The 25,728-nt window shown below is 41.7% G+C and overlaps 1 protein-coding gene across 4 annotated transcripts in view; it reads left to right on the forward strand.

The window, feature by feature from the left end:
* Positions 1–25,728, forward strand: part of LOC138763883 (uncharacterized) — a 98,052-nt gene that overhangs the window by 65,294 nt on the left and 7,030 nt on the right. For 2 of the 4 annotated variants that reach the window (XM_069938806.1, XM_069938807.1), the window contains exons 3-5: positions 3,618–3,890; positions 10,975–11,118; positions 11,781–11,944. In XM_069938806.1, coding sequence (XP_069794907.1) covers positions 3,618–3,890; positions 10,975–11,118; positions 11,781–11,944 — 581 coding nt within the window. Of the gene's footprint in view, positions 1–3,617; positions 3,891–10,974; positions 11,119–11,780; positions 11,945–16,821; positions 16,920–25,728 lie in introns of all 4 variants that reach the window. The other 2 variants (XR_011357874.1, XM_069938808.1) reach the window with 2 other exon arrangements.

Here is a 25,728-nt window from a genome sequence, read left to right on the forward strand (position 1 = left end):
CTTCAATTTGGGGACTCCTTTTGTTGGAACTGAAAAGGGGAGAGAAATGATTTGCAAAGCTGTAGGGTGGGTAGGGGAAGAACCTGTCTCTAATAGGGAAAAACTGGGGTAACTATGGGAATAACCTGTAAACAAGGTTATCTGATCAATGAATGAATGAGAGCAGTCAAAAAGAGAACATAGAGAAAAGAATGTGGGAGTAGTGCAATGCAGAGGTGGACGTGTCCTCTGGTCTCAGGCTGCAGGAGGAGTTTCTGTTTGTTTTAGTCCTTATGAATGGTTGCAGTGACATCCTAAGACCAAATTTAATTTTTCCTCAAACAGATGAAAACTCCAATGTGATCCCACCTGCACCTTGCAGAATTCTCACAAGGGCAATCTTGTACCCAAGCCCCTTGCAATAAAGTCTGGCTTTACACATGCTCCTTAATTCTTATCCCCATAAGCTCACTGTTCTTCATCTTGGTTTGAAGGCAGCCAGAGCTCTCTGAATAGACACCAATGTTTGTTAGCTTAACAACATCTAAGCAAGATACTAATTTTCTGTTCTTACTAACAAGATGCATAACCTCCTATTCCCCGTCATTCACCTCCTATTCCCCATCATTCACCTCCTCCTTTGGCACTCACCCCATTTGAAATGTACAACAGTGAATGTTTGGGCACTGCACTGATCCTCAAGATGCCCCACGTTAGTTTGCCAACTTTGGACATTCTTTTGCTCTTCTCGCAGATGCTGCCTGACCTGCTGAGTGTTGCTGGCATTTTCAGTTCTCGCTTCTAATTTCTAGCACCTCCTTTGAGGAAAGGTGACACTGTTAGTGTCGCGGTTAGTGACCGGGTTTAGAATCCTATGCTATCTGTAAGGAGTTTGTACATTCTCTCCATGTATGCGTGGGTTTCCTCTTGGTGCTCCTGTTCCCTCCCACTCTTCAAAATGTACCTGGGGTTGTTGGTCAATTGGGTGGCATGGGCTGGTGGGTCAAAAGGGCCTGTTACCGTGCTGTATGTCTAAATTTAAAATAATTAATCCTGCAAGTAGCAACCAAACTAGAGTTATCTTTGATAATGTGTTGAGCCTGCCAGTCAGACATTGTTTTAATAAATAAAAATCAAAAAAAATCTGTGGGAAATTTTATGGTGTTCAATTATCACCACCTGACTTGTATGTTCCAATTTTTCTTTCCAACAACTGGAATTGAGCTAATTGGCTTGCAACTCTTTTTTGTTTTTATCATGAACAGCCATGTTCACATTTGTTATATTCCAATCAATTGACAACTATTGAGAAACCAGGGAATTTTGTAATTTCATAAACCATACATCTGCTACCTCTTCAACTTGGTCTTTTTTTCCCGAATCCATGGTTGTAGGCCAGCAGACATTGTTGACTCTTGGTCCCAATAATTAGCCTAGTATTTTTCACTTTTGATCATAATTGTTTATCTACTAATTTTTAGTATGAGTTTGGTGTTTATCTTTCTCACTGTTTTAAATCCATCAACTTCAAACAATATTTTTGTGTAACTTTTGTGATGGCATTGGAGGCTGAAAACTTGGTTTTTATTCTAAAGTAAAACATGAAAGTGTGAAGTAAAAACACAATACTGGAGAAACGCAGCTGGTCAAATGGTGTTTCTTCACTTGAAAGGATTATTTGGGTCTCATGGTGGTGTGGGTGCGAGTGTGGCACTTTCTTTGGCCACAAGGGAAGGTGCCAGTGGGATGGGTGATTGGTGGGAAGGGGTGAGTGTACAGAGGAAGCAGAGAGGGGGAAGATGTGTCTAGGTGTGGAATCATGTTGTAGGATGATGATGTTGATGGGGAATAGGAGGTGAATAATGGGGAATTAGGAGGTGAATAATGGGGAATAGGAGGTGAATGATGGGGAATAGGAGGTGAATGATGGGGAAAAGGAGGTGAATGATGGGGAATAGGAGGTGAATGATGGGGAATAGGAGGTGAATGATGGGGAATAGGAGGTGAATGATGGGGAATAGGAGGTGAATGATAGGGAAATAGGAGGTGAATGATGGGGAATAGGAGGTGAATGATGGGGAATAGGAGGTGAATGATGGGGAATAGGAGGTGAATGATGGGGAATAGGAGGTGAGTGATGGGGAATAGGAGGTGAGTGATGGGGAATAGGAGGTGAGTGATGGGGAATAGGAGGTGAGTGATGGGGAATAGGAGGTGAGTGATGGGGAATAGGAGGTGAGTGATGGGGAATAGGAGGTGAGTGATGGGGAATAGGAGGTGAGTGATGGGGAATAGGAGGTGAGTGATGGGGAATAGGAGGTGAGTGATGGGGAATAGGAGGTGAGTGATGGGGAATAGGAGGTGAGTGATGGGGAATAGGAGGTGAGTGATGGGGAATAGGAGGTGAGTGATGGGGAATAGGAGGTGAGTGATGGGGAATAGGAGGTGAGTGATGGGGAATAGGAGGTGAGTGATGGGGAATAGGAGGCAGAAATTACAAGGGTTGTGGAGGCTGATGGGGTGGTAGGCTCTCCATCCCCTTCCCTCTCCATTCCCTGAACCATCACTCTTCCTCCTGCTTCCTGCTGTGCCCTTCTTAATTTATCTATTATCTCCTGGCTCCTTTCCAACACCCCCCCCCCACCCACAACCATTTTGTTTGTATGCCTGCTGATATTTTGATGAAGGACTTAAGCCTGAAACGTTGATTGTGTGTATTTACCTTTGCTATATAAAAGAAATCTCTTGGTGCCTGCCACATTGACCACCGCCAGTGGGCTGATAACGCCTCAAACCGTGCATCTTGGCGCCTCACAGTTTGGCGGGCAGCAACCTCCTTTGAAGAAGACCGCAGAGCCCACCTCACTGACAAAAGGCAAAGGAGGAAAAACCCAACACCCAACCCCAACCAACCAATTTTCCCCTGCAACCGCTGCAACCGTGTCTGCCTGTCCCGCATCGGACTTGTCAGCCACAAACGAGCCTGCAGCTGACGTGGACTTTTTACCCCCTCCATAAATCTTCGTCCGCGAAGCCAAGCCAAAGAAATAAAGTGCAGTTTAACCTGCTGAATTTCTCAAGCATTGTATTTTAACTTGGTTTTAATTCAAGTTGTTTTGTGAAAATGTGGGAGTTTTTTTTATATTGAGATGTGGTGGTTCTTACAAATCAGTGTAACCCATTCGTACAAGATCCCTTTTCATTGCCATGCCAGCATTCTTTCTCTCACAGGTTTTTGACAAGCTTGAGTAGTTCTGCTGCTCTTGCATCAACGTGAAGGCATAATCGGCTCCCATTTAAAGATGAGGGTAGGAAATTTGTGTTTTGAAACCTGGGAGTGAAAACTGCCAGTGGGAATGTGGCCCTGATTCCAGCAGAGATCAAAATAACACAAGAATCATTTTGCAAGATGCTTTCTGATGTTGAATCTTGACTGTGGTGATGTTTCCTGAAGCTTTTATGCCGAATTAATGCAAAATGTTTTTAATCAATAACTGAGACTCTGGCTTAATGGAGAGCTCAGCTCCATAGATTGCACAGTACTTGCACCTGACTTGCATTTTGGCCCATGTGGCCTCTCTGAACATGCTGCGTTTTGGCCTTCAGGGATCTGAAATAAGTATGTGTTTTCATTTCAGAATTGCCAAACAACACAGTGACAGCAAATTCTGAAACTCTGCCAGTGCTATCAACTTTGCGTGAATCCAAGACGACAACAGTTACAATGACGTCCAATGGCCGTGCATGGATATCAACCACTGCAGAAGCCACTCCTACCAGCCGCCCCAGAACCACTCCTGCCACAGTCAAAACTGTTGCCACAAGTATAGCAATAATCAACAAAGCAACCACCTTATATTCCACACACCAGAGCGAGGGCAATGATATCAATGCCAAAAAGATGGTGAATGGTATGTAATTTAGAAGCCAATCTTCATCTTGAAGAGTCCAGTACAAAGTATGTGAAACAGTCAAGTCTGCTGATGTGATTATAGTAAAAGCACACCGAAATGCTCAGCATCCATAGAAAACAAAGATCTATTGCTGATGTTTCAGGCCTGAGCCCTTCTTCAAGGAATAAGGAGAATTAGTCAAAAGCAGGAAATCTCAGAATTCAGACAATGCTGGCTGGGGAGGAACCCAGACCAACAAAAGGTATTAATTGGATATGATAAGGGGAGAAGTGAGAATTTATCATGTCTGTGTGAAAGTAGACAGGGAAAAGGCTACAGGGGAAGAAGTGAAGGGGTACCTTCCCCTAGCTCTGTTTCTCCCTGTACTAGCCTTTAAAGTGATACTTGCACTAAATGAAACGAGAGCTTGTAATAGTCACGTGAACTTGTTCTGTAATCCAGTACAACGCTGATTTTCTGAAATCCTCATTTACCCAAAAATTTTTTGGAGCCTAACTGACCTCGCAGGTTGAAAAAAAATCCTCTCAACGTGAAATTAGAATGACGATTGTCCAAGTTTCAGGTAATTCCTTCCCTCTCTCTTTCCATTGTTACCTTTCCCTATTGACTTTTCTTTTCAACTCTCCCCCTCAAACTGCACGCTACAGTCTCCCAACCACAAGCGGTTGGAAGAATCCCTTGTCCTGGCATCAAGGAGAGCGGCCTCCCAAGCAGGAGTGGGACTTCAGGCTCAGTGGCATTCCCTCCCTCCCTCCCTCCTCAGCACACCAGAACTCCTGACGCCAACTCCAAGCCCTGCCCTTGACCTACTACTGCATACCGGACACCCTGGTGTGCAGTAGGCCTAGGGGAGGATTCAGAGTCGGGATTCGGGCGTCAGGTGCTCCAGTGATCGGGGAAACAGGAGCCTGTCGACTCACCAGTGATTGTTCCACCATTGTGGGAAGCCTCCCCGGGGATCAGCGGCAGCAGTTGGAACACGTCAGGGATTGACGGCATTGGTTGGGAGGTCTCTGTGATTGGCAATGGCATGGCAGCCAGAATTTTTTTTTTGTGAGAATTAAACATTATTTTATTCTTAAAAAGCTTTCCCTCGTTGTTTAAACATTGATACATGTGATTTGTTGTTGCTACTAGCCTTTTTTTTTAAATGACCAGTAAAAGTTTATCCGACATATTTATTGTTATATGAATAAATATGCATAAAAGACCCAAACACTTGTTGGGAAATGAGACTGATAATGTAACTAGTGTCAGATGGGTCATGCTTTGCGACCAGTAACCATAATTCTATTGATTTTAAAATGAATATTAAATTTTAAATTAAAAAAAAATTTAGACATGGAGCATGATAATAGGCCATTTCGGCCATGAATCCATGCTGCCCAATTTGTATCCAATAAACCAAATATGTTATATAGCACATTTAAAACCATTCATGTTGACTAAAGTGCTGTACAGATCATAATTGCATCTCCATTTAAGCACTTATATAAAGTGCAGTATAAAACAGGTACCCGAGGTTCAGATTTGTACAGACAACATGGTAACAATCACCAATCATCTCAAAAAGCTTGTGAATAAAAATACAACTTCAACCTGGATTTAAGAGTTAAAAGAAGGGGCTGAATTGATGGACAGAGGAATGTTGGCCCACAGTTTGGGGGCTGTAAGAGTGTAGGTGAGATCTCCCGAGTTTGCAATTTGAGTGCGGAGCAACCAAGGGCTCTAAATTGGCCGACTTGAGGGATCTTGAAGTGGAGTAGGGAGTAAGGAGATCGGTGATGTAGGAAGGGGCTAGTCCATTAAAGACTTTGTAAGCAAACTGGAGAACTTTAAAAATCTATTCTGACCTGCACTGGCAGCAAATGGAGGGCACTAGAATAGGGATGATATGGTGCCTCTTCTTGGCTCCTCTCAGGATCCTTGCTGTAACATTCTGAACCTGTTGCAGATGGGATGATGATGACTGACTAATTCCTGTGTAAGGAGAGTTAGAGTAGTCTAAACGGGAGAAAATGAGGGCGTGGATAACTTTCTCGAGGTCTTTCAGGGGCAGGAATAATTTGATTTTGGCAATAGTGTGGATCTAGAAAAATAAACTAGCTTTTACTACGGCTTTGACTTGTTTGTCAAACTTGTAGGTGGAATCAAATATTGCACCAATGGATTTGACATGTGGTTTAATGAGGGTGGATAAGCTACCAATGGTATTGGAGATAATTTTGGTGGAGTTGGGGGTGGGGTAGAGGGCCAAATAAGATGATCTCAGATTTGCCTTCATTTAGCTGAAGGAAGTTTTGAGCCATCCAGCACTTTGTCCTCCAGACAGTCATTGAGGCTGGTTATCTTTGCTTGGTCGTTAGGCTTCAAGGGGAGATAGAGTGTAATATCATCAGTTTGGCAGTGGAAGGAGATGCCGTGTTTTTGGATGATATGGCTGAGGGAAGCGTGTATAAGGAGAAGAGAATGGGGCCCAGAATAGACCCTTGTGAGATCCTGCAGGAAAGGGTAGCAGAGGAGGAGGATAAATTTGCCCATGTTGACTGAGAAAGTCCTATCACTAAGATAAGATTCGAACCTGCACCCCTGGTACGTTTCAAACAGTGGGAGGAAACTGGAGCACCTGGGGTAAATCCACACAGACACTGAGAGAATGTGCCAACTCCTTATGGACTATGCCAACCATGCTGCCCTGTAAAAAGGGCCCTTCATGAGAAGGCCTTGGCAAGTTGGATTAAGAAAAATCCTAATGCATTCTATGCATACGTGAAGAACAGAAGGATGGCAAGGGTGAAGGCAGGGCCGCTTAAGGATAAAGGAGGAAGCATGTGCCTTAAGGCAGAGGAGGTTGGAGAGGTCCTATATGAATTCTTTATTTCCGTGTTTACTAGAGAATGGTAGCTTGGTCAGAATAGAACAAGCTGGTGTGCTGGAACATGTTGAGATTAACCCTCTGGACTCTGTGTCCCTGTTTTCAAGGACTACCAACAAGCACATATGCTCAGTGTCCCTGTTTTCTGGGACTGGTTTTAAACCCAACCACCAGCTGGTTTGTACTGTAGTTTACCCATGCCACATCCTCTTCACTCTGCTACCATCAGGGAAAAAGGTACAGAAGCGTAAAGATGAGCACTGAATGGCACAGGACGGCTTCTTCCCTGCTGCCATCAGATTCCTGATTAATCAATGAACCAAAGACACTGCCTTACATGTTGTGCACTATTTTTTTTTAATTTATAGTAATGTTGCAAGATGGTTATAATATGAATGTTTGTATAGGCCACAAAACACTGAATTTCATGGCTTGTTCATGATCGTAAATTCTGATTCTGAATATACAATGCCCTCCATAATGTTTGGGACAAAGACACTTTTCCTTCATTTGCCCCTGTAGTCCACAGTTTTAAATTTGTAATCAAGCTATTTACATATAATTAAAGAGCACATTCTAGCTTTTATTCAAGGTTTTCTGTATACACTTTGATTTGACCATACAGAAATGAGAGTACTTTTTTACATAGTCCCCTCTTTTCAGGGCACTATAAGGTTGGGACATTTCGCTTCACAAGTGTTTGTGAGTATTTGGGTATGTTTAATTGCTTCAATGATGCAGGTATAAGAGAGCTGGGCTTGCTTCTAAGCTTTTGATCACCTTTGGAGTCTGTAGTTGCCACTTTTCAACATGAGGACCAGTTGTGGCAATGAAAGTCAAGGAAGCCATTATGAGGCTGAAAAACAAGAATAAAACAAATCAACAGTTTGGAACATCGTTAAGAAGAATGAGCATACTGGTGAGGTCAGTAATTGCAAAGGGACTGGCCTTCCAAGGAAGTCCTTTACTGCTGGTGACAAGAATTCTCATCATAAATGAAGAAAAATCCTGAAACTTCTGTCCAACAGATCAGAAATGCTCTTCAAGAGGCAGGTGTAGATATGTCAATGACTGCTGTCCGCTGAAGACTTTATGAACAGAAATGGAGGTTATACTGCAAGATGTAAACCATGGCAAAGGTGGTGTACTTTGGATCTTGGCCAGTTCTTTAACACCTCCACACTTTGCTCTTGCAATCACTCTGACCCAGGTTAATCTTGGTCTCAGTTGTCCACAAGATCTTTTTCCAGAATTCTGCAGGCTATTTTAAGTACTTCATGGCAAATTGTAATCTGTCCATTATTTCTCTGGTAACTAGTGGTTAGCATTTCACAGTGTAGCTTCTGTATTTTAGTTCATGAAGTCTTCTGCCAGCAGAGTGTTTCTGATCTGTCAGGCATACGTTTGGGGATTTTTCTTCATGATGCCATCAGCAGTGGAGGTCTGTCTTTGTGATTACTGAGCTCACCAGTATGCTCTTTCTACTTAATGATGTTCCAAACTGTTGATTTTGGTAATCTTAAGGTTTGGGTGATGTCTCTTACTGTTTTATCCTTGCTTTTCAGCCTCATAACAGCTTCTTTGACTTTCATTGGTACAACACTGGTCCTCGTGTTGAAAAATGGCAACTGCAGATTCCAACGGTGATCAAAAGCCCAGCTCTCTTATACAGTACGTGCACCAATCAAGCAATTAAACATACCTGAGTACTCACAAACTCCTGTGAAGCTAAATGGCCCAACATTATAGTGCCCTGAAAAGAGGGAACTATGCATAAAAAGTCCTGTCATTTCAACATGGTCAAATTAAAATGTATACAAATAACCTTGAATAAAATCTGGAATGTGCACTTTTAATTGCATGTGAATTGTATGATTAGAAATTTAAAACTGTGCAGCACAGGGCAAATAAAGGCCTCTCTCTCAAACATTATGGAGGATACAGTATATTAAGAAAGATTAAAAATGGCTGGAGCCCAAAGGGTTATGAAAGGAAGTGCAGGATCTTTATTAAAACATTTGGATTGATAGGTCCCGGAACCAGATGAGATAGACCCCAGTTTACTACAAGAAGTGAGGTAGAAGATTGCTGGGGCATTGGCAATGATCTTTGTATCCTCTCACAGGAGGATTGAAGAATGGAAAATGTGGTCCCCCTTTTTTTCAAAAAGGTAATAATGAGAATTCTGGGAATTATAGACCAGTGAGTTCTGTCAGTGGTGGACAAACTATTGGAGAGGAATTTTAGGAACAAGATTTATCAGAATTTAGAGAAGAATAGTCTTCTCAGGGATAGTCGGCATGGCTCAGTGAGGAGTAAGGTCATGACTCACAAGCCTCATTTTTGAGGAAGTAAAAAAAGAAATTGATGAAGGTAGGGTAGTAATGTCAAGTGTCTTGCTAAAGTCCATATACCCTACAAGGTCCCCCCATAGTAGACTCATTTAGAAAGTCATGAGGCGTGGGATCCAAGGAACTTTGGCTGAGTGGATTCAGAATTGGCTTGCCTGCAGTTATAGATGGAAAGTATTCTGCTTGGAGGTGAGTGACTAGTGGAATTCTGCAGGGATCTGCTCTTTGTGTTTTTTATAAATGACCTTGATGAAGAAATGGACGGATGGGTTCATAAGTTTGCAAATGACGCGTAGGTTGAAGGTGTCGTGGATAGTCATAATCCCAGTGGCTCTATGCAGGCATGAAATGGTCTGTTAGAGGAGCCGATGATTTTAAACTAAAATTCTGCAACCAAAGGTCTACGCCCCAGATGGCGACATCTGTACTCTGTAGCAGCCAAAAAAGTTTGCTGACTGCAGCGAGCAGGGCACCAGAAATGGGGAGGAACCCTGCCCCACCAACATCATGTTGAGAAGAAACTATCCTACAGGACAGTAACCATGGTGACAGACCAGCTAGGGGCCCGGAGGTAGAGGGGCTCACACAGGCGAGTTGCTGTCAGGGGGCCCATGCAGTGTGCTGGAAACTGGCTCGTGGGAACCAGGTATCGGAACTCGAACCAGATTCGAGAGGGTACTGAGGGCAAGAAGGGGTGCTGAAGGCTTCCCAATTGTGTCAGAAGTTTTGATCGGGAGCTTTGGTTGCCAATGGATCAAACTGGATTTTGTGCAGCTGCGGAAATGCTGGAGGTGAATCAATGAACACTTAGTGACTCTGTAGGGAGTCTCTTCGGCTTCTCTTTCTATTCTACTGTAAGGGACACAGAGTGAAACTAATGGTGACTTTTTATCTGCCTTGTGGCAGGCAGAACACAATTTAGTGTAATATTAACTTTACTGTTACATGACAGGAAAGGAGTCTCTAATCTCAAGATGGGCAAGGACTTGGATACTTCCTTTTCTGTATTTAGCATTGGAGAAATTACTGTCAGCTGAGGAAATGAGGGGTGAATGGTGATGTCCTGAAATGCATCACACATTGAAAAAAGGAGGTACTGATGATCTTGAAGAGCGTAAAGTTTGATAAATCCTTGAGACCTGACCAAGTGTATCATAGGACCCTATTGGAAATGAGGGAAGAAATTCCTAGGGTTCCTACAGATATTTATATCTTCATTAACAACTTGTGAGGTGGAAGAAAGCTGGAGGGTGCTTTTATTTGAGAAGGCCTGCAAGGCCAAGTTAGCAGATTAAAGGACCAGGACCCTAACGTTAGTGGTGAGAAAATTAGTGGATGGGTTTCTAAGATATGGGCTCTACTTGCATTTGGAAAAGCAAGGACAGATTTAGAGAAATAACATGGTGGACAGTGAAGAAGAGAATTTAAGAATACAACAGTATGTAGATCAGGAGTCCCCAAACTCTTCAGGCCATCAACCCCTTCATGGAAGCCTTGATGCCTCATTAGACTCCCCACCACCCCCCCCCCCCCCACCCACCCTGTAGACATGCAGATTCCATATTCATTAGTGAAGGAAACTGCATCCCAAGCCCTGCGAGACTCTTGTTCTGTATCCCCTCCCTCCTGTGAATATCTCTCATGAAATATAGGGACACAAAAAGGAAAAACTATTCACTGTCATGTGGAAATCATGAGAAATGTACAAAATAGAATTTGCCAAATTATACCACAGTAGAATTCACCAAGTAACAAATTCGTAACAAACTCCAAGTAACAAATCTGTAAATTAAGCAAGCAAGCGATTATAATAACACTTTTTGTTTTAAAAAAAGAAACCTTTGTTTCTGGCCAGGAAGATGGCAAACGAGGCTGGGTCCAAGTCTTCAGCATCAACTGCAGCCAGAGTCGGCCACTCCATTCTTAACATCGAGTGTGGTCCCATCTGCGTCAAAGAAGTCGACTTGCTGTCCAAGTGTGCTCGGTGCAGGAACCATGGGTGTGTGTTGGCTTGAGGGACCTTGGGCTCTAGAATTCTTTTGACCCTAAAAGTTCAATGGAACCCCAGCTCTGGCATTTTTGCACCCCCCCCCCCCCCCCCCACCAATGCATTTTTCGACCTCTTGGATAGTCCAATCGATCCCTCTAGGGGTCGATATCAACCACTTTGGAGACCCCTAATTAGATCAACTGGAAAAGTGGACAAAAGAATGACAAATGGAATTTAACTCTGAGAATTGCAATGTGATGTACTTTAGGGAGGTAAACCATGGAAGATATAAAGGGGACCTGTGGGGCAACCTTTTCACACCGCAGGGTAATGGTAAAGATTGAGCTACTGGTGGATCTTGGTGGGTACAATGACAATATTTGAAAGGTATTTGGACAGAATGGATAGGAAAGGTTCAGAGGGATATGGGCTAAATACTGGCATGGACCCATTGGGCTGTAGGGCCTGCATCTGTGCTGCACAACTCTGACTTTGTGACTTATTCACTCACCAAGCCAACACCCTTTTCTCCCTCCCAGCCCTTGTTTTCTCTCCGCTGGCTGCTTGTACTGAGGAGCCAGAACGTTTAATCAAGGAACTTGGCTTGATGAGAAAAATGCCATTCTTTCTCATCTCCAGCTCTTCTAATAAGTTATTTTCCTCTTTTACAGGGAAGCCTATTTCTAATTCAAGCCAAAGCAAAGTGGACCCACTGGTTATAGGAATGATCACAGTTTTCTTCATAATAGTTGGAATTATTTCACTTCTTGGGTTTCTGAAGTATCGGCAGCGAATCAACCAACCAGAATTTAGGCGCCTTCATGAGCTTCCAATGGTAAGGGAGTAAATATTTTTGGATTTGTAATTCTTGTTCTCAGTGTATTTGTTTTAACGTCAACTCCCATTTGTCAAAGTGACCTTTGTATAATGCTATTCATTCATTTTCTTGCTATTATAATATTTATTGACTTTATAAACAAAAGCTATTGAAACTCTATGCTTTGAATTAATGGTCAAAGTTGACCCTTGGTGTCTTCAGCAATCACCAAGTAGGTTATCACTATTTGATATAGAAATGTGTGTTGAATACATTAATAAGTTCATACATAAGTCTAATGGCATGAGGAGAGCCTGTCCATGCAGTAATTAGCTGAATTCTGCAGCTCATTTTCTAACTCGTGATGTGGCGTATGCTTGTGAGTGATCTGTTCTGCAAATGTGTGCCATCCCTGCCTCTTCCAGCAGATGCTCATTGCTGAGTGAGTTAGAGGGCTCCTTATTTCCACAAATCTGGAGTACAGAACTGCCTCACTTTGTTTGTCCATGGACTCGAGTGTTATGATCCTTTCCTTCATTTCAGACTCTCCCCTGTTTGACCTTGACTCATCAAGTTTACTGTTCAATCAATATTGGAAGGCTGGATCATCTCCAAAACTGAGTAAAAATGTCTGATGGTTGTTCTCCTTGTAAGAGATGAATGAAGATTCAACTTCATATGAGATAGTATAGAAGTTAGCAGAAACAGGGATGTGAGTGATGAATAGTTGTCTTGTTTTGCCAAAGTATTGCTTAAGGAACTCAGCAGGTCAGACAGCATCCCTGGGTAGAAATGGTCAGTCGATGTCTTGATCGCCAAATAAGACTGAAGTGCAGGAGACTGAGACCTCTCCTACCATCCAAATTACTGGTGAATGTTCAGTCACTAGAGAATAAAATTGACAATGTGAGGACAAAGCTGTTTTATCAGAGATCGGTCAAATCGATCTCAATTGTTTGCTGCACCCAGACTTGGCTAGCACTGGACACTGCTCTCTGACCAAAGGGTTTCCCCATTCATAGACTGGATTGGAACTCAGATTCTGGTAAAGAGAGAGGGGGGTGGTGAGTACTTTTTTGTTAATAATAGCTGGTGAATGGATATTGGGATTATGTCAACCTCCTGCTCGACTGCCTTCGAACAAATCTTGATTAAATGCAGGCCCTTCTATCTACCCTGAGAATTCTCATCAGAGAGTATCACCTGAGTTTCCGTCCCTCCAGATGCCATTTATAAACTGGCACTTTTAGAACTGCATGATGTGGTCAGTAAACAAGGGACGGCCATCCTGACACTACAAATCTTAGTTGAAGACTTTAACCATGCCTGTATCAAGAAAACCCTGCCCAATGACCACCAGAGGTTCCAGCACACTTTATCACAGCTGCACTAAGATAAAGAAGGCTTGAAACCTGCTGAGAGCTAGAATGTAGGCAGTTAAGTCCGGAGATCCAGATCAATACAGAAGCAGCAGGTGTGACCTGTGAAAAGCTATCTCCTGGGCGAAGTGGAGATTCAGATGAAAATGGAAATATCAAAAAAACATTTAACAGCTGTGCCAGGGCCTAACTGCCATAACCTGCTACAAAACCAAATTCAGTGCAGTAGCAGACAACAAAGCTTCACTCCCAAAGGAACTCGATACCTTCTATGCCCAATTTGACCACAGTAACAGTATTCCCACATCTCCTGATGATCCCATCCTGTCCATATCTGAGGATTACATGTATGCTGCCTTCAGAAGAGTGAATCTAAGGAAAGAATTTGGTCTGGACCGAGTACCTAGCCAAGTATTTTTTTAAATCTGTGCTGGCCAACATACCAATGTATTTATAGATACATTCAACATCTCTCACCAGCAGGGCAAGGTACCCATCTGTTTCAAACAGTCATCAACTGTATCGGTGCCCAAAGCAAGTGTGCTAACCTGCCTAAATGACTATCCACCAGTGGCACTCTCATCAACAGTGATGGTGTTTGGAAAGGGTGGTGTTGATGCATATCAGCTCCTGTCTGAACAGCAACATGGACCCATTCCAATTCGCCTATCGTGGCAACAGATCTACAGTGGATTCCATCTCACTGGCTCTACACAAAGCCCAGAAACACCTGGACAGCAAAGATGCATACATCAGGATACTCTTTATTGTCTACAGTCAGCTTTAAACACCATCAACCCCTCAAAACTGGTCAGCAAACTCCAAACCCTGGGACTCAGCACCCCACTGTTTAATTTGATCCTGGATTTCCTCACCTACAGATTACAGTTAGTGAGGATTGGCAAGAACATCTCCACAATCTCCATCAGTACTGGAGCACCAGAGAGCTGCATTCTTTGCCCCCCCCCCCCCCCCGCTCTATTTGCTGTGACTCGGTACAACAACCCCATCTAAAATTCGCTGACAATACCACAGTAGTGGGTTTTATAAAAAGAGGTGATGAGGGAGATTGAAAACTTGGCTGAATGGTACACCAACAATAATCTCACACTCAATGTCACCAAAACCAAGGAGCTGATTGTTGACTTCATGAAGGGAAAACCAGAAGTGTATGAGCCAGTGATCATTGGGGAATCAGAAGTGAGCAGGGCGAACAAATTTGAGTTCTTTGGAGTCACTACTTTGGAGGATCTTTCCTGGATCCAACGCACTAATGACATTGTGAAGAAAGAAGGTCAGCACCTCCACTTCCTCAGGAGTTTGCAGAAGCTTGGTATGACATCGGAAATCCTGGCAAATTTCGACAGATGTGTGGTGATGGGCAGCATCACAGTGTGGTATGGGACCACAAATACCCACCAACTTTGAAGCTCTCCAAAAGGTAGTGGACACAGTCCAGAATATCACAGGCAAAACCCTCCCCACCATTGAGAACACATGCAGGGAATGCTGCCATCAGAGAGGAGGAGCAATCATCAAGGATCCACGCAGGGGTGTGTCACGTGATGACGTGGGGTTAGACTGCAAATCCCTACTCTTCTCGAAGTTGAAAAATTTTTTAAAAAGTTTGAAAAAGTTAAGGAAAATGGAAGAAAGAAATATTTGATTTAAAGTATAATTTAAAATCCCACCAAAGAAAGAAAAACCAGTTGTAGTAACACAAGAAACGGATCAGGATAAAGAGAGGCCTACCTTGAAGGATCCAGGAGCTGTGCGTCAGGTACTGGCCAAGGGAGACAAGCCAGGAGCTGGAGAGTCCTTGGACATGGCTGTACAGGGTCTCTTCCGACAATGGCCACCCACTACGGGTTAAGAAGTGACTCTGCACATGAGCAAAGTGCAAAAAAAGGAGGCAGCTTTAAAAAAGGCTCGAGGCTTCCAGCTCCAGTGGACAAGAAGAAGAGCAAGAAAAACACTCTGAACAAGGATTTATGGACAGAATGATGGGGAAAGTGAAAGAGACATTTATTTCTACAACTGATATGAAGAATTACATGGATAATTTCCAGCAATCTATGATATTAGTGGAAGAAGTTAAGAAATGTGGAGAGAATATAGCTGAAAATGAGAGTTTTAGAAGGAAAGTGGGGGGAAAAATGATGCAGCAGGTGGCCAAAAGATTTGAAGTTATGGATGAAAAAATTAAAGGAAACTGAAATTCAAGATATTAAAGAACAAATGAAGAAGGTACATGCTGAAGAGGCTGCAACAAAAAAAACAATAAACGCAAAATACTGGCATTTTAGAAAATTTCAGCAGAAAGAATAACAAAGATTGCTGGACTTAAGAAGGTGTTAAAGGACAGGAAATCAAGGATTCTGGGAACTTTGGGAGTAACGGAATTTCAAGGAGACATTGAGATTGAGAGAGCACAGAGAGCACCGAGACCAAAGCCACAACCAGATCAGAGACCTCGTCCGATACTTTTTAAATTTCTTTGTTATGAAGTAAGGGAGAAGGTCTTGGAACTGGTGGCTAAACAGGTGGGAAAAAAAAAGACAATTACCTTTGGTTTATATTGGGACTAAGATTTTCTTTTACCCTAAGTTTTGATTTATTAAAGAAGAGAAAGGAATTTAATGCAGTTAAAAATGTATTGTGGAAAAAATATTATGCCTTTGTTTTGAGGTATCCAGCAGTTTTAAAAGTTTTTGTCCCAGATGGAAAAATAATTTTTTTGAGGAACTTAATGAGATAAAGGTGTATGGTGATTTTATTTTTTCCAGAAAGAGAGAAGCAGTTAGCTGTTGATTCTTGAAAGGCCCTTATGAGTCTGAAAGAGTTGAGATGTAACTGAAAATTTTGAGAGAGTTTAATTAGGAGGAAGGTTTTAACCTACAATTGATCTATATATGTTTAAAAGGATTCTTAAATGAATAGTCATAATGCAATCATTTGAGCAATGTAGTTTTTACCACAACCCATACAGATCAGGGAGTTAAAGCCATTAAAACATCATGCATCTTTAGGGGGGGATTTCTTTTATCTATATTTGTTACTCTCTTCTTGTTGTACACCTAGACAAATTAAGAATAACACTAGATATGTTGCTAACACTGTATGTGGGAGAAGGTGGATGGATGGACAAAGGATTTTATAGAGTTACTTGATGGCAGGGAAATTAAATTTTGCTAGCGTTAATATAAATGGAATACTGAATCAAATAAAACCAAAAATTTCTAATATATATGAAAAACACAAAAGTAGATATAGCTTTTTTCCCAAAAACTCATTTGACAGAAAAGGAGTATCAAAAGTTGAAAAGATATTGGGTTGGATTGGTATTGGCATCTTCATTTAATTCAAAAGCTAGAGGTGTGGCAATGTTAATACATACAAAATTACCAATTAGAATATTAAATACTACTATAGATACAGTGGGAAGGTATGTAATGGTTACTTATCAAATCTATTCAGAGTATTGGACTTTATTGAATGTTTATGTACCAAATGCAGGTGATGGAAAATTTATACAAGACCAATTTCTGCAATTAATGAGTGCAAAAGGGAAAATATTAATAGGAGGAGATTTCAATTTTGCCTTGGATCCAAAGGTAATAAAATTATAAAAAGTAAAGAGGCTAAGATTGCAATAGATTTAATGAAAGATAGAGGACGTAGATATTTGGAAAAGAACTCATCCAAGTGATAGACACTGTTAGCATATCTATATGCGAATATGTTTTATGTCTAAAATAATTAAAAAAAGACTAGTCTCTGCCCTGTTACAAGCTGGAGTTCAAAAGGTAAATATCAAGTGAGAGTTTCATCTGATCATTCACATTTGATTTTGTCAATTGCATTGGAGGATGAGCAAAATATAGGTTATAGATGGAGACTTGATGCATTATTAAAGAGAAAAGTATTTGTGATTTTTATGAGACAACAGATAAAAAATTTTCTTGAAATTAATGAAAATTCAGTAATTAATAATTTTACTCGATGGGATTCCATGAAGGCATATTTAAGTGGTCAAATAGTAAGTTATACATCTAAGATAAAGAAAGAACATATGAAAGAGGTAAATCAATTAGCAAAGGAAATATTAAATCTAGAGAAGGAATTGCATAACCAAAAAAATGAAGAGAAGAAAAGATTATTGGAATCAAAAAAATTAAGATTTAATACAATACAGACGTATAGAGTAGGAAGAGATATAATGAGAACTCATCCAAAATATTATGAACTAGGTGAAAGAGCTCACAAAGTATTAGCATGGCAATTAGAAGTTGAACAAGTATCAAGAACAATAGTTGTAATGAAGAAGGAAACTGGTCAAATCACCTATATGATCATTTTTAGAAATTTTTACAAAAAATTATATCAATCAGTATCTCTGAAAGATGAAAAAATAAATATCACAAGTTAAATTAGCTATGTTAAATATGGAAGAAAAATTAGTTATCTAATCCTTTGTTTGTGATAGAAGTGTATGAAACTCTGATGTCATTACAGAATAATAAAGCACCAGGAAAAGATGGTTTTCCTCTGGAGTTTTGTAAAGAATTTAAGGAATTGTTAACTCCTATATTATTGAAAATATTAGATCAAATGAAAGAATCATATGATGTGGCAGAATCTTTTAAAACTGCTTTAATCATGGTTATTCTAAAAAAAGGGAAAGATCCTTTTCAACCTTCCTCTTGATAGACCTATATCATTATTAAATAATTTGGATACAATTTTATAATCTATTAGCTAATAGATTAACTAAATATTTACCAAAATCAATAAGTATGGATCAAACAGGTTTTATTAAAAATAAAAGATCTGCAGATAATATAGTTACATTTGAGTTTATAAAGTGTAGTGTTATGACCCAAAACCCAGCAGCAATAGAAATTCACCAAGACAAATGGTTACATAAACAAATTTTGCTTTTAATTATCTTTAAACATAAAAACAGGATCAAACTCTAACTTATTACTATTAATTTAACCCTTCTAATTCTAAGTGCATGTGTATGTAATGTGTGTGCAAGTTCAGAAAAGTTCTTTGGTTCACAGTCCAATCTCACTTCTCATTCCTCCAAGTTCACTGGTTACAGGCAATTCTTATACTGTGCACAGAATTTAACATTTATGAATTTCACCAGGCTTTGGAGTTTGAAAGGTAAATGGTTACCGCTCAGGAAAGATCTTATCGGTTTTCAGAGAGATTTGTTGCTCGTTAGACACCCATTAGTTGCCCATTCAGAGCCAGCTCTTCAGCGCTTGACCTCCTGCTTTGCGGAAACTGCCAAAATGTTTGGCCTGGAAGTCAGCCTGAAGAAAACTGAGGTTCTCCATCAGCCAGCTCCCCACCATGACTACCACCCCTCCCACATCTCCATCGGGCACACAAAACTCAAAACGGTCAACCAGTTTACCTATCTCGGCTGCACCATTTCATCAGATGCAAGGATCGACAACGAGATAGACAACGGACTCGCCAAGGCAAATAGCGCCTTTGGAAGACTACACAAAAGAGTCTGGAAAAACAACCAACTGAAAAACCTCACAAAGATAAGCGTATACAGAGCCGTTGTCATACCCACACTCCTGTTCGGCTCCGAATCATGGGTCCTCTACCGGCATCACCTACGGCTCCTAGAACACTTCCACCAGCATTGTCTCCGCTCCATCCTCAACATACATTGGAGTGCTTTCATCCCTAACGTCGAAGTACTCGAGATGGCAGAGGTCGACAGCATCGAGTCCACGCTGCTGAAGATCCAGCTGCGCTGGGTGGGTCACGTCTCCAGAATGGAGGACCATTGCCTTCCCAAGATCGTGTTATATGGCGAGCTCTCCACTGGCCACCGTGACAGAGGTGCACCAAAGAAAAGGTACAAGGACTGCCTAAAGAAATCTCTCGGTGCCTGCCACATTGACCACTGCCAGTGGGCTGATATCGCCTCAAACCGTGCATCTTGGCGCCTCACAGTTTGGCGTGCAGCAACCTCCTTTGAAGAAGACCGCAGAGCCCACCTCACTGACAAAAGGCAAAGGAGGAAAAACCCAACACCCAACCCCAACCAACCAATTTTCCCCTGCAACCGCTGCAACTGTGTCTGCCTGTCCCGCATCGGACTTGTCAGCCACAAACAAGCCTGCAGCTGACGTGGACATTTACCCCCTCCATAAATCTTCGTCCGCGAAGCCAAGCCAAAGAAAGAAGAAGAAGACACCCACAACTGATTACTTCCGATCAGTTACTTCAATGTCTTGCTGAAGAAACTTGCCCCATCAGGGTTTTCCAGATGATAACCTCTTTCTTTCACCGAGTTCCTCTTCTGTTTCTCTTATTTCAAATGAAACATTATACAGCCAGCCATCTCCTCTTGTATGGACTACAAAGGTTTTGAACAGACTGAACTAAGAACTCACAACCCATCTTCAAAATGGGGTTTTCCACAAACTTGCCACCTTGACATGTTCCAGCCCAGCTGCTGAGCTCTCTCTCTCTCTCTCTCTCTCTCTCTCTCTCTCTCTCTCTTGCTCTCAGACCAGCCAACTGCAGTCAGACAGACTGCGGCTCCGGACCTAATCTTCCAAGTTTGTTCATATGTTGCTCTCCAAAACAATAATCCATTACTCCTCAGCATGTTTAATTAATATCTACTTGTGAAGTCCTTTTAGGCATTCTTCAAAGTTTGTGCAAATGCACCCAGAGCCTGAACTGTCTGGCTTGAGCAGAGCTTCAGCATTTAAAACAAAGTGTTTGTATCTGTATGTGACATAAACTAAAACACCTGCCACAATTTATCTCCTATAAAACATATCTATATATAATATAAAATATAGCAGAAAAAGAAACCAGCTGTAGCAGATGTGTTAGATGCAGAAAACTTATTTGACAGACTCGAATGGGACTCTTTAAGGTGTTAAGTACGTTTGGAATTCCGATTGTATTTATAAATTGCATAAAAGCATTATATAATCAACCAAAAGCTAAAGTGATCACAAATAGGCAAATATCAAAGTTTTTTTTATTAGAGAGATCATTGACTGAAGGATGCCTGTTATCATTTTTATTTGCTTTGGCCATAGAAACTTTGGCGGAAATAATGAGGAGAGACTAGAGATTAAAGGTTTTAAGAAAGACAATAAAGAACATAAAATTGGTTAATTTGCCAATGATGTTATTGTCTATTTAACAAAACCAGAAATATCATTGTGAAAATTAAATGTAAGATTAGTAGAATATGGTTTAGTGTCAGGTTATAAATTAAATGTTGATAAGAGTGAAGTGATGCCAATGGTTGATATGGATTATACTGAAAGTTTAAAAAAAATGACAAAATTAAAATGGCAAAAAAGAAGGAATTAAATATATAGGAATAAAAATAGAGATTTAAATAATTTATTTAAATTGAATTGCATTCTAAAATTGAGGAAGGTGTAAAAAAAAAATTTGCCAATAATTTATAGAGCACAGGTATATTGTGTCAAGATGAACATCTTTCCAAGAATACAATATTTATTTCAATCATGGCCCATCGCTATACCAGAGAGGTTTTTCCTAGAGCTAAATAAAAAATATAAGGACATTTATTTGGAGAGATAAAATGCCAAGAGTAACTCTTGAAAGACTGACTTGGAAATTTGAAAAGGGTTAAGATTACCAAATTTTAAAAATGATTACAAAGCAGCCCAATTAAGATTCTTGTCCTCCTGTTATCAAATTGGAGAAAAAGCAACATGGGTTCATATTGAAATGAATAAAATAGGAGAAATCAATCCAGAGTATTTTTTGTATGAATGAGTTATTGAAAAAGAAAACTGAAGTACCAATATTAAATCATTTGCTTAAGGAATGCAATGGAATTCATGTGGAAAGAGGAATTAAAAATTATCAAATACCAAAGATGTGTTAAAACAAAATTACCTTTTTCGTTTTACTTTGAATAATCATTTTTTAAATATATTTGGCATAGTGAAGGAATACAGAAATTGAAAGATTTTTTACATTCCTTTTTTATGAATTTTGAATAAATGAAAGAAAAATATGAAATACCAAATAATACAATTTTTTCATACCATCAAAAAATATATTTAAAAGTAATACATTTATTGAGAAATTTTTTACAAATATGTATATAAAATTGCAAGCTATTGTGGGGTGGGGGAAAAGAACTATATAAATCAAAACAAAGATGGGAAAAAGATGTAAATATAAAAATTTCAGAAGTTTGATCAAGATTATGCCAAAAGTGCAACAACAATTTTCGACATCACTTGGCAAAGGAGGTGTCCATTTAAATTAAAAGGATTAAACTCAAATTATTCTGATAAATATTTTAGATGTAATCAGGAAATAGGGACCTTCGTACACTCAGTTTGGTTCTGTGTTAAAGTGGAAACATTTTGGAAAGGTTTAAGAATGTCATTGGGACAAATTAAGAAGATTAAAAATACAAAAGGATCTGAAAATATTTGTACTTGGTAATATATCTGAAGACAATGTGAAATTGAAGTTGTATCAAGAAAAATTCCTTAATATGGCAATAGTGGTAGCAAAAATAAATGTGTAGCAGTGATGTAGAAAACAAAATTTTATAATGATGGAACACTAAAATACAAAATTGTATACCATTTATTTAAAAAAATTACTTATAATTTAGGGAATCAGATTGGAAATTTTTATAAGATTTGGGAACCATATATGGAATTTGTTAGTTAAGAAACCCATCTACTGGGGCGGTACACATCCTTATGCACAACCTGTACCGCTGCACTGGTGCGGGACCTCCATGCCACGTAGGTTAGAGCAAGGCGCATGCCTCGGTTGAGCATCGTGACATCACCGCTGACATGGGGGCGGAGCTCACGCTGCCCTTAAAGGGGCATGCACGAAGTTTGAATAAAGAGTTCGTTGAAACCTCCAACGTGGTCGTGGTGTGTTTCAATCTGTGTAGCAGTCGCTACATTGGTGACCCCAGCAAGTCCAGACCATTTTCTGGCCTCCCGATATGGATTCCATATGGATTCCACAGCAATCAACGCAGTCGCAATAAAACTCCTCCCTTTCTGGAAGCATCACCTATGCACTTAGTTTGGGCAGGCGGAACAGCATTTTCACTTCCGACACATCACAGCAGACACCACGATGTTCTACCACGTTGTGAGTGTGCTCGATGAAGAAACTGCAGCCAGGGTAGACGACCTCATCCACAACCCAACAGAGGAAGGTAAATACCTCGCTCTCAAAAATCTCCTCCTCGGCACCTTCAGCCTCTCCCTGTGGCAACAACCCTACAGGCTCCTATACCTGGATGGTCTCGGCGACTACCCCATCTGCCCTCATGGATAAAATGCTGGCGCTTGCAGAGAGCCACAGACCCTGCTTCCTTTTCGACAGATTTTCCTCAGGCCATAAAACATCTGCAAGCAGATGAGGACTTCCCAGATCCACGCCGAGTTGCAGCCCGCGCAGATGTCCTCTGGCGGACCAAGCGAGAAAATGAGGCTGCCCTCAGCCAGGTTGCCCGTCCAGGGCCCAATCGGCTGCAAGCGCCCCTCCCCCAGCACAAAATGGAAGAACACCACCCCACCTGGTGTTTCTACCATCAACGCTGGGGGGCCCAAGCCAGCAAGTGCAAGCAGCCCTGATAGTTTCAGGAAAACGACCCCCAGCCGCCGTTAATGGCTGCGAAGCCTGGCCGCATGATTAGCCTCCTGCATGTGACCGACAAGACCAGTGGCCAACGTTTCCTGGTCGACACCAGAGCCAAACTGAGCGTGCTCCCCTCCGACCGTCTACGATACTCGCACCCGCGAATGGGGCCCAACCCTCGGGTGGCCATCGGATCCTCCAAGACCTTCGGCACATGCAGCGCACAGATCCAGATCAGCAAGGAAAAGTTCAGTTGGAAGTTCGTACTGGCCTCTGTGGGCACAGCGCTATTGGGAGCCGATTTCCTCCAGTGCGCACAGCCTGTTGGTGGACATCAAAGGCAAACAGTTGGTAAATGTCTGCACCTGCCTCGACACCACAGACTCGTGCGGCCTGACGATAGCTTCCATTAGCACCCCCAAGGACAAGTATTCTCGCATGCTTGACGAGTTCCCTCCATCCTGCAGCCATAGTTTACTTCCGTCATTGCCCCAACATGGAGTCTGCCACCACATTTTGACCCAGGGCTCCCCCTCCAGGAAAAAGCCAGGCGGTTGCCCCCCGAGAAGCTGCAACTGGCAAAGGAGGTGTTCTTGCGACTGCAGGAGCTGGGGACTGTCTGCCGATCAGATAGCCCTTGGGCCTCTCCCCTCCACATGGTCCCCAAGGCTTCTGGGGGGGTTGGCACTACCATCGCCTCAACGATGTGACCACGCTGAATGATACCCCATCCTGCTCATACAGGACTTTACGGCCAACTTGCATGGTGTCCGGGTTTTCTCGAAAGCCGACCCGGTATGGGGTTACCACCAGATCCCGGTCCACCCTGACGACATTGGCAAGACCGCGATCATCACCTCGTTCGGCCTCTTTGAGTTCATGCGGATGCCCTTTGGCCTCAAAAATGCAGCCCAGACGTTCCAACGCCTGATGGACGCGGTGGGCAGAGACTTAGACTTTGTGTCTATCTCAACGACGTCCTCATCACCAGTCAGGACCACGACGAACACAAGGTTAATCTCCGTGCACTATTCACCCGCCTGGCAGAGTTCGGCCTCACGGCCAATGTGGCCAAGTGCCAGTTCGGCAAACAGTCCCTGCAGCTCCTGGACTATACCATCTCCGCGGACAGAGCCGCCCCCCTACCCAAGAAGGTTGCAGCCATACGCTAGTTCCTGAAGCCCAACACCCTCAAGGGCCTACAGGAATTCACCAGCATGGTCAACTTTTACCATTGGTTCATCCCGGGGGCGGCTCGCACAGTTCGTTGAAACCTCCAATGTGGTTGTGTGTTTCAATCTGTGTAGCAGTCGCTACACGACATCACCCACTCCTCAATCAATCAGAAGATACAATATTCTATTATCTATATATAATTGAATAATTGTTTGGTATTGATACAAGTAATAAATAAAGTTTTCAAACAAAAAATGATCCACGGAACCCAGCACATGCTCTGTTCTCACTGCTGCCATCGGGAAAGAGGTATAGGTGCCACAACACTCGCGCCACCAGGTTCAGGAACAGTTGCTACCCCTCCATTATCAGACTCCTCAACAACAAACTCAATCAGGGCCTTATTTATGGACTCTTACTTTTGCACTTTGTTTCCTCTCTCTATTGCACAGCTAGTTGTTTACATGATTTGTTTATTTGTGTATGTCGAGAACAGTTTTTTTTTCCACAACCAATAGGTGACCATTCTTCCTTGCCCGCAGGAAGAAGAATCCCAGGGTTGTGTGTGATGTTGTGTATGTACTTTGACAACAAATCTGAAATCAGAGTTAAAGCCTTTCATCAAGATTCGTAAAGAGACTTTCCACACCGGGACATCCAAGATGTTCTCTTTCTTCCTCTTACCATCACAGTTCTGAATTATTGTTTGCTTTTGTTTCTTTTTGTCAATTTCTCATTTGTGCAGAACATTGGGATTTCTTGTCCCCTCTGCATAATGCAGAACTCTGGACAGTGTCGTGTCAGCTTCCTTCAACACTTTGTTCTCCCTTCACTTGGAAGGGTGATTTTTGACATATTTGCTACGTTTAATGGTTCTGCTCACTCCCATTATTAGCAGGAATGTCTTTAAACCCACTCATGGCAACATTCTAAACAAAGCAATGATTTTTTTTTTAAAAATTAGTCGCGTTCAACATTGGTTTGAGAGAAGGCCAGCAGGGCTACAATTCATAGATGAGCTTCTCTCTAGTACAAGTTGACGTTCATGCGATGTTAAGATTGGTGAATAAAATTCATATATTGTGTTCTGTATAAGACACTTCTCTAAATTATGGCTGAATTGTCTAAAGCTCATCCTTAAAACCTGAGGATTACTCTGATAACTAATTTGATATATATTTGTATCAGTAAACTCTCCAGATGAAATGCCTCTGCTGTACCATGGGAAGTCACGCTGAAGGTAGTGGTGGATTTGCTGCCTCACTACTCGAGCAGCCCAGGTTCAATTCTCCCGAGCCAGTAATGTGTGTGGAGTTTGCACCCTGTGATTGCATTGGTCTTCCCCACGATTCCCTCGCAAAATATTGTGTGGATATGTAGGGCAATTGATTACTGTTCATTGCCCCTGGCGGCGTACAGGTGAGTGGTGGAATATGGGAGGAGGTTGACGAGAATGAGGCATTAGCTTCATAGTCAACATGGATTCAATTGTCTCAAGGGCCAGTTTCTGTGCTCTGTGGTTCTATAACCCCTCATTCATAAGCACACTATAAGGGTTTGTGCTATCTCTGGTCCAAGTAACCACTGCTA

Source organism: Narcine bancroftii, chromosome 5 (assembly GCF_036971445.1).
Source record: "Narcine bancroftii isolate sNarBan1 chromosome 5, sNarBan1.hap1, whole genome shotgun sequence".
NCBI lineage: Eukaryota > Metazoa > Chordata > Chondrichthyes > Torpediniformes > Narcinidae > Narcine > Narcine bancroftii.